Raw genomic sequence first — 15057 nt, 5'->3', positions numbered from 1 at the left:
AAAAACTTCCCATTTTTCCACTGGAAAACTTCCTTGTGAAAAAAAAATTATGGCCAAGTCTAGTATTCGTGTAGACCCAATCACTGCAGTATGTAAGTGTTGATCTAGGCTATAGTTAGTAGGCTTTGGTAGCACAGTGATGACTGGTTGTGATTCAGAACAGTGGCCAGTTCCAGCTGCTAGATTTGGCTGTCGTACTAAAGAAGCTACCAACTCCCATCAGAGACCCTGATCCAGCAAGGTACTCAAGCGAATGCCTAGTGTTAAGCACCTTCCCCGAAGAGAGTCATATAAATGTGCCTCCAATATATTTTAGTCAGTGTTCCACCTTAATTTTTTTTTTTAAAGGTGTCCTATGATGGTTATTAGTCCAACATGCAGAGTGCAAACAGTTTGGCCATAACCAAAGCGGACGTGGCTGACGTGCTCAGATTCAGACTGTAGGGCCAAGGTTAGCCACTTACCAAGGAACCCCGCTTGTACTGACTATACCAGGTGGAAGGCTGCTCTTTGGGCCAACGAGCCATTTTGCTCTGTAAAATATGAGACGGGTTAAAGACCAACAGAAAGCGGTAGGGTGCCTCTTACCAGTTTACCGCGCTTGAATTCACTGAACCAGGAGCCCGGGGTTTCCTTTGGCCAAGAAGTAATTCTAGCCTAAATTGTGGGCGGGAAAGTGGAAGAGAGAAAGAGAGAAACAAAGAAAGAAAAGGTTACATTCAATTGCACATCCTGGGTCTGTCTGTCTCACTGAAACTGTCCAACTTTAACACATAGTTTCTTAAACTTTATACACTGGTCATAAAAACAGTCTGCTGAGCCCTAGGGTCCTGACAGCTTCTAAATTAGAAGGTTCATCGCTTGACATTGGGGTTAGGACATTCCACCACTGCACACAGGTATAAACGGCCTTGGTACCACCTTTCATTGCTACGAGGTTAATGATCTGTAACCTCTAGATATCTGCTGATGGAAAATTGGCAGCACATTTTGCGGGAGGATGGCAAAAAAAAAAAAAGAGAGAAAAAAGTATTAGTGGAAAACTATCCATTTATCTACATGGGGATTGGTGGGGGGCAAGGATGGAAAAGCAACACTGAGAATGGAGAAGGCTGATGTTAGTCCAATGTCAAATCCAGATGTGCTGGGGCCAGGAGAGGCTAGGCTAGGCGAATTAATAAAACACCAGCATCTGCTTTGTGTGTTTGAGCACCAGTAACATACTGTAAATGGAATGTGTAGTCCTTGGCAGGTAATGAACCAGAATACATGGTGGAGTCCCAACTGAACAGTCTGTAATGATCCAGATTGTGACCTTGATAAGGAGAAGAGTTGCCAAACCATCCTTCCTGGAGGACCCTTTACAGCTGTGAATTTGAATATTCTCTTTTCAGTCAGACCAAGGGATGTGGTTAATGGGGGAGGAGGCAGCGATAGAGTTTAGTTAATATTCCCTCATTATTCCACCAGCTTCCTCATTGTTGCTTTCACTTGCTCCAAGAACAATGACTGAACTAGATGTAGGTGCTGTGGGATTATTCTCTCCTGCACAGGAGGAGAACCATAACATGAAACAGTGCATTTTTGCCATGCTGTGGATGCACTGAGACAGGATACATTTTTCAGGCCACGCAGCGGCCCATAACAAAATAGCCACAAATACCTATGCAAGTAATTAATGTTAATGAGGTAGATAGGCTGGATTCTCCTCTCACTTATGCCATTGAATGTGTTAGAAGAATCAGTCCCACTGGGAATACTGCAATAACATTATCTACTTGCAAAGTCAACACTGTAAGAATTTTTAAAACTACAAAATCATACTCAGATTTTGATAGTTTAATAATCAATGACTGGAGAAGAACAACGGTGGTCTAACACCAAAGAGAAGAAATGTATCTTCTGTTTAAACAATCCCCAAAAGAACCCCTGGGAAATTCTGCACTGCACATCGCTTGCTCCATGCTGATGTATATTTCTAGGGGTTGAATTATCTCAGCAAGTGAACAGCTTATATTGGGGTGCACAGGAGTGATGAATCTCTCTTGTCTATACCCTAACCCAGCCTGTGAAGTCCTTCTTGATGGTACTGAGAGGATCCTTGGCAGCCGCCTTGGAAGAGATCACATTTACCTAGTGGAGAAACTAAATTTAAGAGCAGGACTTTACACCTGATGATCAGCCCCATAATATAAAGCAGATGGATATGGGGCAGGGAGGAGCACCTTACTGCAACTGAAAGACACTTAGAGAACTTGTCATGGTCAACTAGATGTGACTGGCTGAGTTACTACCGGAGGGATCCTTGGAATTATGAGGATGGGAGAGCATATCGTTGCCCGTTAACTAAACTGATTCACACCCCGTCTGTGTACCAACTGAATGCCATGAACTGTCCTGATCCTCGGTGTGGTAGTTTGGAACACCCAAGTACCCAACATGAACAACAGGAGAAATTACAGCAGAACAACATTTCTCCACTATGTCAGAAGATTCGGTCAAAGTAGAAGAGGAACCAGCAGTGCTGAGGGACAAAACCATCAGAGTAGCAGCAACTGCTGAACTGGGGATAAAAAGAGTAGATTAAATAAACCTCATGGTGAACTACAGTAGAGACAATGATGGAGAAGTTTGTCTTTGTAAAGTAATGCAAAAAAAAGTAAGGTATCAGCATTCATCATGCTTCAGAGACCATCAAAACCTTGCCCTAAAACAGTGTAAAAAGTGCTTACTCATCCAGTGAAATGCGCTCAGTAAACATATTCCAAAACCAGTCTTGAGTCTGACATTAACAAAATGCATTGGATCTTTAATTTTTACTTTCCATTGTTGAGGTTATCTGATCAAGGTGACTAGCTATGAATATGCACAATAGAAAACACTCCATTACCAGCTTCAGAAGAAAACTATACTGTTTGTGGGAACTTACTCCTTCAGATTTCTTATCAGGGAAGATACAGGTCTCTCCACCAGCTGTGAAGTTACAGTAAACTTTGAAAGAGTCCCTTGAACATCCTTGATTAGGATCAACCCAGTATTCACCTGGAAGTTGAGGAAAAGTGATTAGCCTATATGAAGTTAAGAATGTATCAGAACTTCCACAACTTCCTCAGGATCAAACCCAACCATTTCCATCCCAGGGATAAGATTATATTACATGTGTGTGGACAGCCAACATGTTTCTCCTTATATAGTAATAGAGACCTGGATATAACAAGGCTCCACAGTCAACATGCAAAGTGCAGTATGTGGAACAGTGTCATCATTACAAATTCAAAACTGGAACACTACTACAGTGATCCTACTGCAGCCTTTTACGCACCTGAAAAATTTCCAAATAAACGCTTCATTAATTCCAACACCTACTCGTGGCTATTGGAACAGGTGGTAGTCATAGTGTAGACAAGGCTCCAGTGGCCAGACCCACAATCTGGCCCCCAGTATATATCTATACAGTACTTCATGCTTGACACGTTGGATTTATAGTAGAACTGGTTGGATATTTTCCGTCAAAACTGTGTTTCAGTGGAAAAACTGGGGGTTTGACAAAACTAAATTTTTCACGAAAAGTGTGTCTACTTCCTGTGGAAATGTTCAGTGTTTCACTGAAAAAAATGGAATGCCTGAAACACCCCCCCCATTTTTGACTTTCGGCCAAAACTGAAGTATTTTGATTCAAAATGGAGCTGTGTTGCCTCATGGGAGTTGCCGTTTGAGTGCTTTCTGCTCCCATTCTCCTCTATGGGCTAGGCTCTCCGTCCTAACTACACCTCCCAGGGTGCAACAGGGCGAGGGGCTCTTGTGACAAGCCCATACCCCTCACCTCATGTTTGCAAGAAAATAAAAATCCTATTTTCCTACCAGCACTAAGTTGTACTAACAGGGTTTTGCAGATTTATGAACTCTGCTGGGAGCTCTTTCTGCCCCCCACCCCACTCCCCACTCACAGCCCCAAGAACCTACCATCTGGGAAGTCAGGGTGGCACAGCTGCAAGTCCTTGCAGGTACGAGCTGGGTTATGCTGAGTGCCCAAAGGATGCTTCATTTGCTCAATTTCCAGTTTCAAAGAGTTCAAGGAGCCAAAGATCTCCTCCATGCCATCCGCATAATCCATGTAGTTGTCGGTGTTTCCCTCATCAACCAGTTGGCTTGCATCAATGTTACGCCTGGTCCTCTTGGGGGACTGGATAGGCAGGGGCTGGATTACTTCCCCAGGAGGACCCTTGGTGTGAGGAAAGAACTTGCAACGTTAGCTTCATGGGGGAAATGTGAAAGGAACAGAAGAGACAGCCACAGGAACGAACATGCTGCACTAGTCACAGGAAGATTCACCGCCACAGGACATGCACACACAGGAGGTCTCAAAGGTCCATTATGGTACTAATGAAAGTCCTCAGTCACCAGTGAATTTTACAGGGCTCAGGCATTCAACCTGTGTAGTAGGAGAGAGTCTGGACAAGGCGTGCAGACTGCTGGGAAAGTCTTTTGGTGCTAAAAATATCCACCCTAGTTGGAAAGTCTTTCAAGAAAGATTCTTCACCTTCAGCCTGTGGATTGAACCTTTCCACGCATACCTCTCTCCTTTTTTTTGTTCAGCCTTCTTGCCTCACCTCCCTCTCTGGTATTTCCAAGGCACCTATCTCCTCGGTATGGACTCACTGCATTCTGCCTCCTTATCAAGAACTCCCGGGGTTCCCAGGGGTATGTCGCACACTAATTCTAGCTCTCATTTCACCATACGCTTCACCACAATGGGTTATACTTACGGGAGGTCCTGGTGGGCCTGGATGGCCAGATTCACCCTTTGGACCCGTTGGGCCCTGAGTGCAAAAAACAGAAGCAAGTGTGAGTGGCTCACTCAGTAAATACCAGCTGTCCATGCATGTCATTCTTTCTTTAAATTCCTTTCTGAAGGAGGGGCTCTTCCTCAGCCTCCAGCTATACCAACCACACATGGTTCTAACTAGGGTTTGTCAAAATATTTTTTTGGGGGGATGAAAAATAGCATTTTAACCAAAATGAATATTTTTGCAGAACATTTTCATTTTGGCAGAAATTTTCTGATATTTTGCTGAAAAAATAGAAGCTGAGAAACTTTTTCAGTAAAAGTTTTTGGCAAAATGTCCATATTTTGGTTAGGATTTATGTAGGCTTTTTTTTTCTCCCCAAAACATGAACATTTTAAACCAAAAAGGTTTTCAGAAACTGAAACAGAAATTTTAGGTTTTTGTTTGTGTAATGAATAACTGAATTTTGTGTATAAAACATACTGATAAACACATTTTTTAAAAATTTCCCCATTAAAAGTAACTGGCATTTTTCAACCAGCTATAGTTCTAACTTCACAGAGGAGGAACTGGTGACATTAAACTAACTTAATTGGGTGTTTTCCACCCATTTCTTCACTCTGTGTCACACCTACCACTTTTCCCTCCCTCTCTCACTGTCCATTTTTAAGGTCTCCATCTTTACAGCAATAGGTTTTCTTCTTACTTTCTACTGTTTTCATATTTCTGATCTTCTCAACAGTGATGTGGCAGAAAGTACAATGTGCTTAAAAGAAATATTTCCAATTATAATTTTTCATTTTAAACAGCCTGAAAGGACTGTATTTGCTAAGATAATCTTTAGCTAATTGCCTTGACTCTACTGATTTGTAATGGTGACAGTAGGTTATGCACCTAATTAAAAGGCTGAGGAATTTTTATTTTGTATTGTCTATACTTACTGATGACCCTTTAGCACCTTTTGGACCAGGGGGACCCTGAACAGAGGAAAGAGAAAAATATATCATTAGCATTGGGCAAAAAATGTGAAATCATTTCATAGTCATTTGAATTTTTCAATGAATTCACTTCAGCCATGTTTGTGCCCGTTTTCATTTTCTGCGGACATTTGAAGAGTTTGACTTTACTTGCCTATTAGTGAACATCAGAAATGTATTATTAATAATAACAAAGCACTTCAAAGTGCTACACAAATATTGATGAACTTAGCTGCACAATACCCCGGGGAGGTGTGTATCACACAATTATCCATATTTCATGGAAGCTGAGGTACAGAGCATTTACGTGACTTGTCAAAGGTCACACATTGCAACAGTGGCAGAGCCAGAAATAGACCCCAGATTGTTTGACTTGCAGTTCTGTGCTTTTGCTGTTTGACCAAATGGCTTTTTGATTTGAGCTACATACCGGTAATCCTGGTGGACCTGGAGGTCCAATTGGACCAGAAGGACCGGTGATACCCTAAAAAGTAAAGGCAAAATAAAGTTTATTTCAATGTATTCATGTTGGTCATCATCTACGTAGCATGAGTTCAGATTTCAAATTTGGGTGCCTAGTGACTGATGACTAAGTATGGAATAAAGCCCCCATCCTGCGGACTTATCCATGCAGGTGTGAGGGTCTACACACAGAGATCAGTGTACCGTCCCAGGGCCTGACTCTTTAAAAGAGCCACCTCATATCCAGGTCTCACTTTTTTCCATTAGAGATAGGCCCAAGTTGCCCACTTCCCTGACCTTTCAGAGCACGGGGATTCAGCATCTCTTTAGAAGGACAGGCCCAAATCACTAAGACCAAAACCAGTTTTGGATCTGGAGCAGAACTTCCCTTAAACTGAATTCCTTTAAGCTGAATAACTTCCAGCTGGTGTCCATCTCTAGCTTCTATAGGTACCGTATAGTATATTTGTATAGGAAATGTCATTAAAAAGTTAGCAAAAGCACCCTGTGTCATGCTGAGATGATGCTTCTGACCAGAGAAGGCCAACTCCGCTATTAAAAAGCCACCTGATGAAAGTAACAAGGTTTTAATCCTTTAAGCCCATATGAAGGCTCAGCATCGCTTCCCAGGCACATTTAATGAAAGACTCACGAATGACTCCAAAGTGCCCCTAAAAAACACCTACCTGCTCTCCTTTAGGTCCGGATGAACCTTGGGGTCCTGGGAGACCTCTGTCACCCTTTTCTCCCTGCTCACCAGGGGGCCCAATGAGGCCAATTAAACCTGGATGACCCTAGAGAACATAAATAGCAGAGGTTAATTAAGATCAGCTGTGTCATACTCTGGAAGATGTTGAGCACCAGAAACTCCTCCAGAAGACCCATCTATAAAAGGAAGAAACTAAACAAGTGGAAGAAAAGTGTTTGTACCTTTTGGGAATCTGGGGATGGGCAGGCACAAGGAAAGTGTTTGTAGCTGAGCATGAAAAGCAGCCAAAAATGCCCACAACTCCGAGTGTAATGAAAAACACGAGCTTTTTGCTAAAGGAATGCTGTAAAGATGATGACAGAAGTGGCACTGCTGTACTCTGGAGTCTGTTCTTTTCATACATTGACATATGCTATGGTAATTTCTACAAATAAGGTTCAGAACCATTACCTCAAGCAAGCGTGTCTACCAAGTTACTGTCTCTTTCTTTGCCTCTTGCTAACTGGGTGCGCTACACAGCATTGATAACTAGAGATTGCATAGGGACATAAGCATAACAGAATGGATCAGTTTAGTTTCCTGCATAATGTATCAATGCCAGGTAACGCCCAGGAAGGTATAACACATTAGCCATGGATTCCAACATGTAATGCTACACCAGAGATGGGTAAACTACAGCCTGCGGGCCACATCTGGGCTGCGGGACCGTCCTGCCTGGCCCCTGAGCTCCTGGCCCGGGAGGCTCGCCCCTGGCCCCTTCCCCGCAACGGGGTGTGAGCTCCTGCTGCTCTGAGCAGCATGGAAAAGGGATGGCGGTGGGGGAGTTGGGTAGGGGGTCCCGGGGGGGGCAGTCAGGGGTCAGGGGGCGGTTGGATGGGGCAGAGGTTCTGGGGCAGTTAGGGGAGGTTGCATAAGGCATGGGAGTCCTGGGGGGCCTGTCATGGGGTAGGGGTGTGGATAGGTCGGGGCACTCAAGGGACAGGGAGTGGGGGGTTGGATGGGGGAGGGACCCAGGGGGTGGGACAGTTTGGGGAGGGGGGGGGTCCCAGGAGGGGGCATTCAGGGGACAAGGAGCGGGGGGGTTGGATGGGTCAGGGGTTCTGAGGGGGACAGTCGGGGGCGGAAAGTGGGAGGGGGCAAATAGGGGGTGGGGGCGGGGGCCAGGCTGTTTGGGGGGCACAGCCTTCCCTACCTGGCCCTCCATACAGTTTCGCACTCCGATGTGGCCCACGGGCCAAAAGGTTTGCCCACCCCTGTGCTACACACTGAACTATGGGGAGAAATTTCTTCCTGACCCACTTACAGGTCTTCCTGGTCAATGAACCCATCTGATATTCAACATATATACCCTGAAGATTCATAACTGAGGTAGTTGTTGTGACAGACACCTCTTGTATGCTTGAGGCCTGCTCTAAAGAACTGCCTGACACTATTATATCCTGATGTTATGATATCCTCAACAGTCCCTCTTTCTGTTTTAGCACGTCCTGTAGTGAAAACAGTGAATTCTGGACCAATGTGGAATCTTACTGTGTACTATGCACAGAGGGATAAATTCATTCCCATGCAGAGAGACTGCACAAGGCCTATGCACCACTTCAGTCTCATTTAAGACCTCAAAATAGTGTTTATACTGGACTTAAGCAGTGCCGAGACCTTGTGCAGCTTACTTCACGGGGGGAGATTTCACCCCGAAAGCTATAGAATCTGTTATAATATACATGTCATCACCATAGCATCACTATTGACATCTATTACGTACTGTCCTTAGAGTTGCGGGGGGGGGGGGGGAGGGGGGAGATCAATGAATTTGAAAATAAAAGTATCTGAACATGTTTTATGTAGCAGTCTCACCTTTTCACCTTTAAGACCTGAATCTCCCTTAAGACCAGGTAAACCAGGTGGGCCCTTAAAAAAAATAAAGGAAGAGGAAACTCAGATAAAAATAATATACACCAAATGCAAGATTCAGTATATAAGTAACCAAACAACTGGGATTATAAAGACATACCAGTGGGCCTGGAGGACCATCGGGGCCTGGGGAACCGGGGAGCCCTTGTTCACCCTGTAAAACAATGCAATCCACTCAGATTAGGCATTCATAGTAGAGGCTGTCCAGTGGTGAAATTCTAGATCTGGGCACCCCAAACTTTACCCCTCCATATATGAACTCTGTGGGTTGGGCCCATCTCTAGAAAAAATGATTCATTCTATAACCATTATTACATGTATATATTTTAATCTTAATTAATCTTAATTTTAACACCCAATGAGAAACTAAAAGAACTAAAGAAACTAAAGTAAATAGTACTTTGAGTACTATTAGAACCAAAGAAACTAAAGTACTAAAAGAACTAAAAGAACTAAAAGTACTAAAAGAACCAAAGAAACTAAAGTAAATAGTACTTTGGCTCCCAAGTGCCTAAGTCTCTTTTGAAAATGGGACGTAGGCACTTTGGAAAATTTTACCCTCAAGCTTCTTCAGCCTTTAATAAAAAATGAAAACCAAACAAACACGGTTTCCCTTGACTTCCTTGTCCCCACCATAAGTAAAATAAATACCAACCCACCCCAAAACTCAGCCAAAAGCCATGGAAAAGAACAGATATACCATCATGCTTTAAAAGTTAGCAGACTTGGCCTCTACTGCACCACTGGGGGGTGGGGGAGTGAATTCTAGAGCCATGGCCCCTCTACTAAAATCACCTACCCACCAGACATCAGGCATTCAAGTCTGGAGACTGTTCGCTTCTGTGGCCCAGCTTCCTCTTCGAGATATGCTTTATTGTAAGGCCTGGTCATTATTCCTGTTCAAAAGCTTGCTGGGGCTATCCTCAGTTTTTAAATACTCACCACTGGGCCAGGAATTCCTCGAAGGCCATCGGGACCAGGTTTCCCTGGAGCTCCCTGGGGACCAACAGGACCTGTCTTCCCAGGAGGTCCTTCCAGGCCAGATTCACCCTGGTGGCAGGCAACAAAGTGATTCAGTTTTCAATTGAGCACCAAATTGTTCTTTAAATAGTCTAATTACAGTTGATCAGACCTAGTGTGATGCATGCAACTCCCTCCCTATTTTTATACCTTCCAATGATCTGTTCTTCCTGCCACACCCCATCCTGCTCTCTAGTGCACCCACTGAAAGCCAAATCCTGGAGTTGCAGTACTTTTTTCCATTTCCACCTGTTTACTGACCAACTTGCTGTAGTACTGCTTAGACTGTAAGCTCTACCACCTTTTTGTTCTGTGTTTGTACAGCACCTAGCGCAATAGCGTGCAACTAGAGCTCCTGAGTGCCACCACAATGTACATCATAACTAATAATAGTAATAATGTAACTTACAATACCATTTACAACACTATTCTAATTTTGGCTCAACATTGTTATTGGGATAATCACTGTTTGCGAATATCATGTTTGCTTTACGACATTATATAGTCCTGTATACACGGTACTATTTATAAAAACAGTAAATGACACTTTTGATACCAAAAACATATTCCAAAGCCCTTTACAGTTCCATAAATATCCAGTGGAATTTGTTAAATGGCGAAACAAACACTTAGAAGACAAGTCTTCCTTTGAAGTTGGTGGCCCCAAATTCCAGGGTTTATGGTTTGTTGTAATACAGAGTGAAATGACATTCTGTTCTTCCCACACAAGATTTTATGAGGTGTTGCATGCAAAGGACGGCAGAGGGCACATCTGAAGATCCTGATTTTATCAATATACGTTCATCCCTTACCTTGGCTCCTTTCTCTCCTTGTCTTCCTTCAGGACCTGCTGGACCAGGAGGACCCTAGTGAGAACATGAAACAGAAGCATTAGCATCTTAGACCACAGCTCGTCTGGAATGGCTGTGGTGGTATTTACAGAGATACTGTAAACAAAGAGGAAAATAACATCAAGGTGGCTATCTGCCAATGGCCTTCAAAATTAACACCCTAATAAATTAACCCTCAGATGAACATTTGGCAGAAATAGGATGGGAGAGCCAAATGTTTTATCTCATTTTATTTTGGATACCAATAACCTGATCTAAAGCCCATGGAATTCAATCGGCACCTTTCCATTAACTTCCACCGGCTTTGGATTGACCTCTAACCATCTTTAAACACTGCCAACAAACTATTGCATTTCAGTGTGTGAATTCTCTCACATTTTGTTCTTAGTTTCAGAAAATAAATTATTCTGTGTTACTGATTCCGTTTTTGGGGGGTGCTCACACGTGTACACACACGGGATGCACATGCACACATTTTTGGGAGAGCTGGTGACAAATTCCACTGTCTTGTGGACTCCAAGAGCAGTGAACTTTCTGCCTGTTGGTGTTTGCAGGATCAGTCCATAAACAGACAGGCAAATGCAGATCAATGTTTTCAGTGTATATTATTTTTACTGACCATTTTGCACATGGGCCAGAACTCCAGCTGGTATAAAAAGGCACAGCACCATTGACTTTTGCGCATTGGAACCAGTGGAGGCTCTGGCCCCATATTTCTATACCTCAATATGACAATATTGCACGGTTGATATTGAAATGACAAATGTTGCCATGCAAAGCAGATATTTACCATTTGATCAGAACTTTAAGAACTCTACTAAGTGAACTGATTGGATAAGGCCTGTTAGAATTAAAGCATTATGATGATACTAATTTCAGAAATCTCATTAAAATGTACATGAAACAACATTCTAACAAATTAACGTACCCTCTTCCCCGGGGGACCTGATGGGCCTGGTTCTCCAGTTGGGCCAGGAGATCCCTAGGTTAAAAGTAGAAGAAAACAGCTCATAATTGTAACATGACAAGTAAAAGAAACAGACCAGGTGTCTTACATGTGACCTGAGCAATTCTAGCTTGCATTACAATTAAGAATTAAGGAGAGGTAGACAATATGAGGTCTGACTGCTAATCAGACAGCTGGTATCTTATTTTACCCCATTTTATGATGCAAGAACAAAAGGGTGACTTGAAATATAATAGGCATCTTAAAATGAATAAAAGGAAACACATAGTATACTCAAGCTACAGAGTCCACTGCTGGGGTCCAGTAAAATACTGGACAGCTAGACTTAGAAGAGACGGCAGGATTTTCACAGCACAAATGGAAGTCAGGTACTTAGCTCCCAGTAGAAGTCAATGGGAGCTGGGTGAGTAACTACCATTTGTCCCTTTGGAAATCTCTCCCTACGTTCCTACATTTCTAGTGATTTGGGCAAAAGCTAGACCTAGGAACAAGGAGCAGCAGAATGTGAATACAACACTCCTAATACCTAACAGACCTTGTATACCAGAATGTACTTACAGTCTGACCAGGTTCACCATCATCGCCTTTGTCACCGGTGGGACCATCTTGACCCTAGGAGGAGGAAAATGAATTTTATATACAGTACTAAGAATTGCCCTTCTCCAGTCTAGTGTGAAAGCAGTTCATTCTGACTGCCTCACTGAGATCATTTCTGAATGATTGGCACTTACAGCTGGGCCAGGTTCTCCAGGGGGACCAGGATCACCAGGAAAACCAACTGGACCCTGCAAAAGGAAGGAGAAAGATATCCCAAGGTCAGCTGCGGGACAGTTACTGGAGAACTCTAAAGCAACATATATCTGTTATTACAGACACAACTGAAAGAGCTACTATACACAGGAAAGTCTTGAGCCACACAGCTCTGACATGTTCAGATCCCCAAAGCTGAAAGGATCCTAAGTTTTGGATCATGCCATCATACATGGAGATGAGCTGTGAAGTTCAGATCAGGATCCAAACTTTTGAAAAGTTCAGGGGTGTTAATAAACAATGTTCGGGTTAGCCCATTATAAACATGGGGCAAGTCATAAAAACTTTTCCAAACTTTGAGACTGTTTGGAGCTGGAGGTTTTGTTTTGATTAATTAAGGGTCATCATTGAAGTTTGGATCCAGATATGAATGAAGTTGGGGGAGCCTCAGGAAAGGCCGGGGGCGGGGGATGATACCTGGAGGTTTGGGACAGGCCTCTAGCAGCAGCTTAGAATGTGAAGATAGAAAGTGATAAAACTGAACTGCCAGGCTGTTTAAAAACATAAATATCACTAGAATTTAATTCCATTGGACCAACTCCTCAGCAGCTCTAAATCAACAGTGTTCTACTGAAGCCAATAGTGCAACCTGTATTTACGCCAGCTGAGGATCTGGCCCATTCTGTAGAGCATCTTTCACACAGGGAGCATCACAAAGCATTTAATGGCTCAAACATGCTGCCATACTTCCCAGTACAATGCCTACAGAATACGTTAAATGACTTCCGGAATGGTGTTCAGGCGATTGGAATCTCACGTTATTGGTAGAAGCCTAAGACCCATCTGTTAAGACATATTAATAACTCCACCACCTCCTCTAGTATTTCATACCATCCTTGCTTATCACATACTATAGTTCTTCAGCCAGTGAGCATCAGAGCAAGAAAAACACCATGCCCTTCTCAGCTGGTGTAAACTGGTTCGCTCTACTGATGTCAATAGAGCTAGGATGATTTACATCAGCTGAGGATCTGGTCCTAGAGGTGCAAATCCCAAATGAGGAAATACAGTCATTTAAACAAAATACAGTCATTTAAATACAGTCATTTAAACAAAACTTACTTCGCTTTTTAAATCGCACATATACTGTTCTGCAAAGTGTGCTCTTGTGCAGAAAGCCTATGCCCCGCTTAGACCTTACGATAGGATTTGACATAAGAAGTGAGCAGGACATAGAGCTTGAGGCGGTCATCTGTGAGAAAAGGACTGATCATTCTAGTATTACCTGAATATACTATAAACTAGGACTATTTATCCTTAAAATCCCAATGGAATTGGTTTGAAATTGGGCACCACTAGAAGTATGGTTCACTTGACTGTTAAGCCATCTCAACTTTCCTGAGCATCTCTGGAACACAGCTTTCAAAAAGGAACCCTTCGTTTAACACTCTTCCTATACGATGGGCTACTTACAGGGCTACCTTTAGGTCCATCATCACCTGGTGGACCTTTAGGGCCAGGAGGACCAGCAGCACCGGAGGGGCCTGCTTCTCCCTTTTCACCTCTTTCTCCTTTAGGACCCTGTAGGGAAAACAGGATTTTCCATTAGGTAGAGAAAAGCTGGTATTTACTTATTTGTTTTATATGTTCAATTACACCTCTCAGAACACCTGGACATTATTTATTATAAATACCTCCTGTTCTGAATAATTAGACGGCCCCTGTGTTGTTCTTATTAAGGCCTGTTTTATTTCACAACTGTTCTTTTTGGTTAAACGTACCATAGCATGGTAAGGCCAGCCTGCTGTAAGCTGCAGCCAATCACAGTCTGTTCTGCCCACTGCCGTCCACAACCCTTCCTTCCAAAACGGAGGATGAGTTCAGTCTCTGCATCCTTACCCATCAATGACCATTATTCCACACAGCACTCTACAGAAACCTGAATTTCCAACCCCTCAAGGCAAAGCCTGGGGAAAGACAGGCCTGAAAAACCTTAGACTTTCAGGGAGCATGGGGGGGAGGGGAATGAATTCCATTGTCCACTAGCCTTTATACATGTTTCAGAAAGGCTCCAGAGAGACAGGAAACCTTCTACATTCAGATGCACGATCCTGATTCTCTTAATATTTCTGCTAAGTCTAACCACTTGCCTGAGAAGTCCATTGTAAAACAAAAATGCCATGCTTTGGCAAACAAAGGAGATCTGCTGAGCTTTCAAGGCAATTCACACATGTGGGGCCAAACTCACCATAATGAGAGGGATCGTCATATTGTTTACCCTGCCTTGCAACTGCTCTTGAAGGCACTAATCCTATTCAATTCAGTTAAAACCATGCTATACATATAAATGTACCACTTACCGGGGGACCACCCTCTCCAGGAAGACCAGGCTCACCAGATTCACCAGGTTCACCCTATAGATTGGGGCAAGGGGGAAAATCACAAGGTTATAGATTGCTGCTGATAGCACACCATGCTGGGGTGTGTAGAAAGTTCCTCTTCAACTCAAAGCAGGCACCCATGTCCAGCAGTGAAAAAGATAGAGCTGGTCAGTAAATGGGAAAGTAAATTCCTGGAAATTCTGGGGAACTGGTCATTTGTGGGGTTTTTGGTCAAAAATTTC

The 15057-nt window shown here is 43.2% G+C and overlaps 1 protein-coding gene across 2 annotated transcripts in view; it reads right to left on the bottom strand.

Annotated features, from left to right (window-relative positions):
- Positions 1-15057, bottom strand: part of COL5A1 (collagen type V alpha 1 chain) — a 247193-nt gene that overhangs the window by 16011 nt on the left and 216125 nt on the right. The window contains exons 49-64 of one of the 2 annotated variants that reach the window (XM_074973666.1): positions 14795-14848; positions 13908-14015; positions 12416-12469; positions 12243-12296; positions 11646-11699; positions 10679-10732; positions 9789-9896; positions 8947-9000; positions 8790-8843; positions 6913-7020; positions 6195-6248; positions 5729-5764; positions 4767-4820; positions 3964-4222; positions 2930-3042; positions 465-533 (exon numbers count right to left, since the gene is read on the bottom strand). In XM_074973666.1, the coding sequence (XP_074829767.1) occupies positions 465-533; positions 2930-3042; positions 3964-4222; positions 4767-4820; positions 5729-5764; positions 6195-6248; positions 6913-7020; positions 8790-8843; positions 8947-9000; positions 9789-9896; positions 10679-10732; positions 11646-11699; positions 12243-12296; positions 12416-12469; positions 13908-14015; positions 14795-14848 (1287 nt within the window). Of the gene's footprint in view, positions 1-464; positions 534-588; positions 658-2929; positions 3043-3963; positions 4223-4766; positions 4821-5728; positions 5765-6194; positions 6249-6912; positions 7021-8789; positions 8844-8946; positions 9001-9788; positions 9897-10678; positions 10733-11645; positions 11700-12242; positions 12297-12415; positions 12470-13907; positions 14016-14794; positions 14849-15057 lie in introns of both variants that reach the window. The other variant, XM_074973665.1, reaches the window with a different exon arrangement.

The sequence above is a fragment of the Natator depressus genome, chromosome 16 (assembly GCF_965152275.1).
Source record: "Natator depressus isolate rNatDep1 chromosome 16, rNatDep2.hap1, whole genome shotgun sequence".
Classification (NCBI taxonomy): Eukaryota; Metazoa; Chordata; order Testudines; family Cheloniidae; genus Natator; species Natator depressus.
This window is presented reverse-complemented; position numbering and strand designations above follow the sequence as displayed.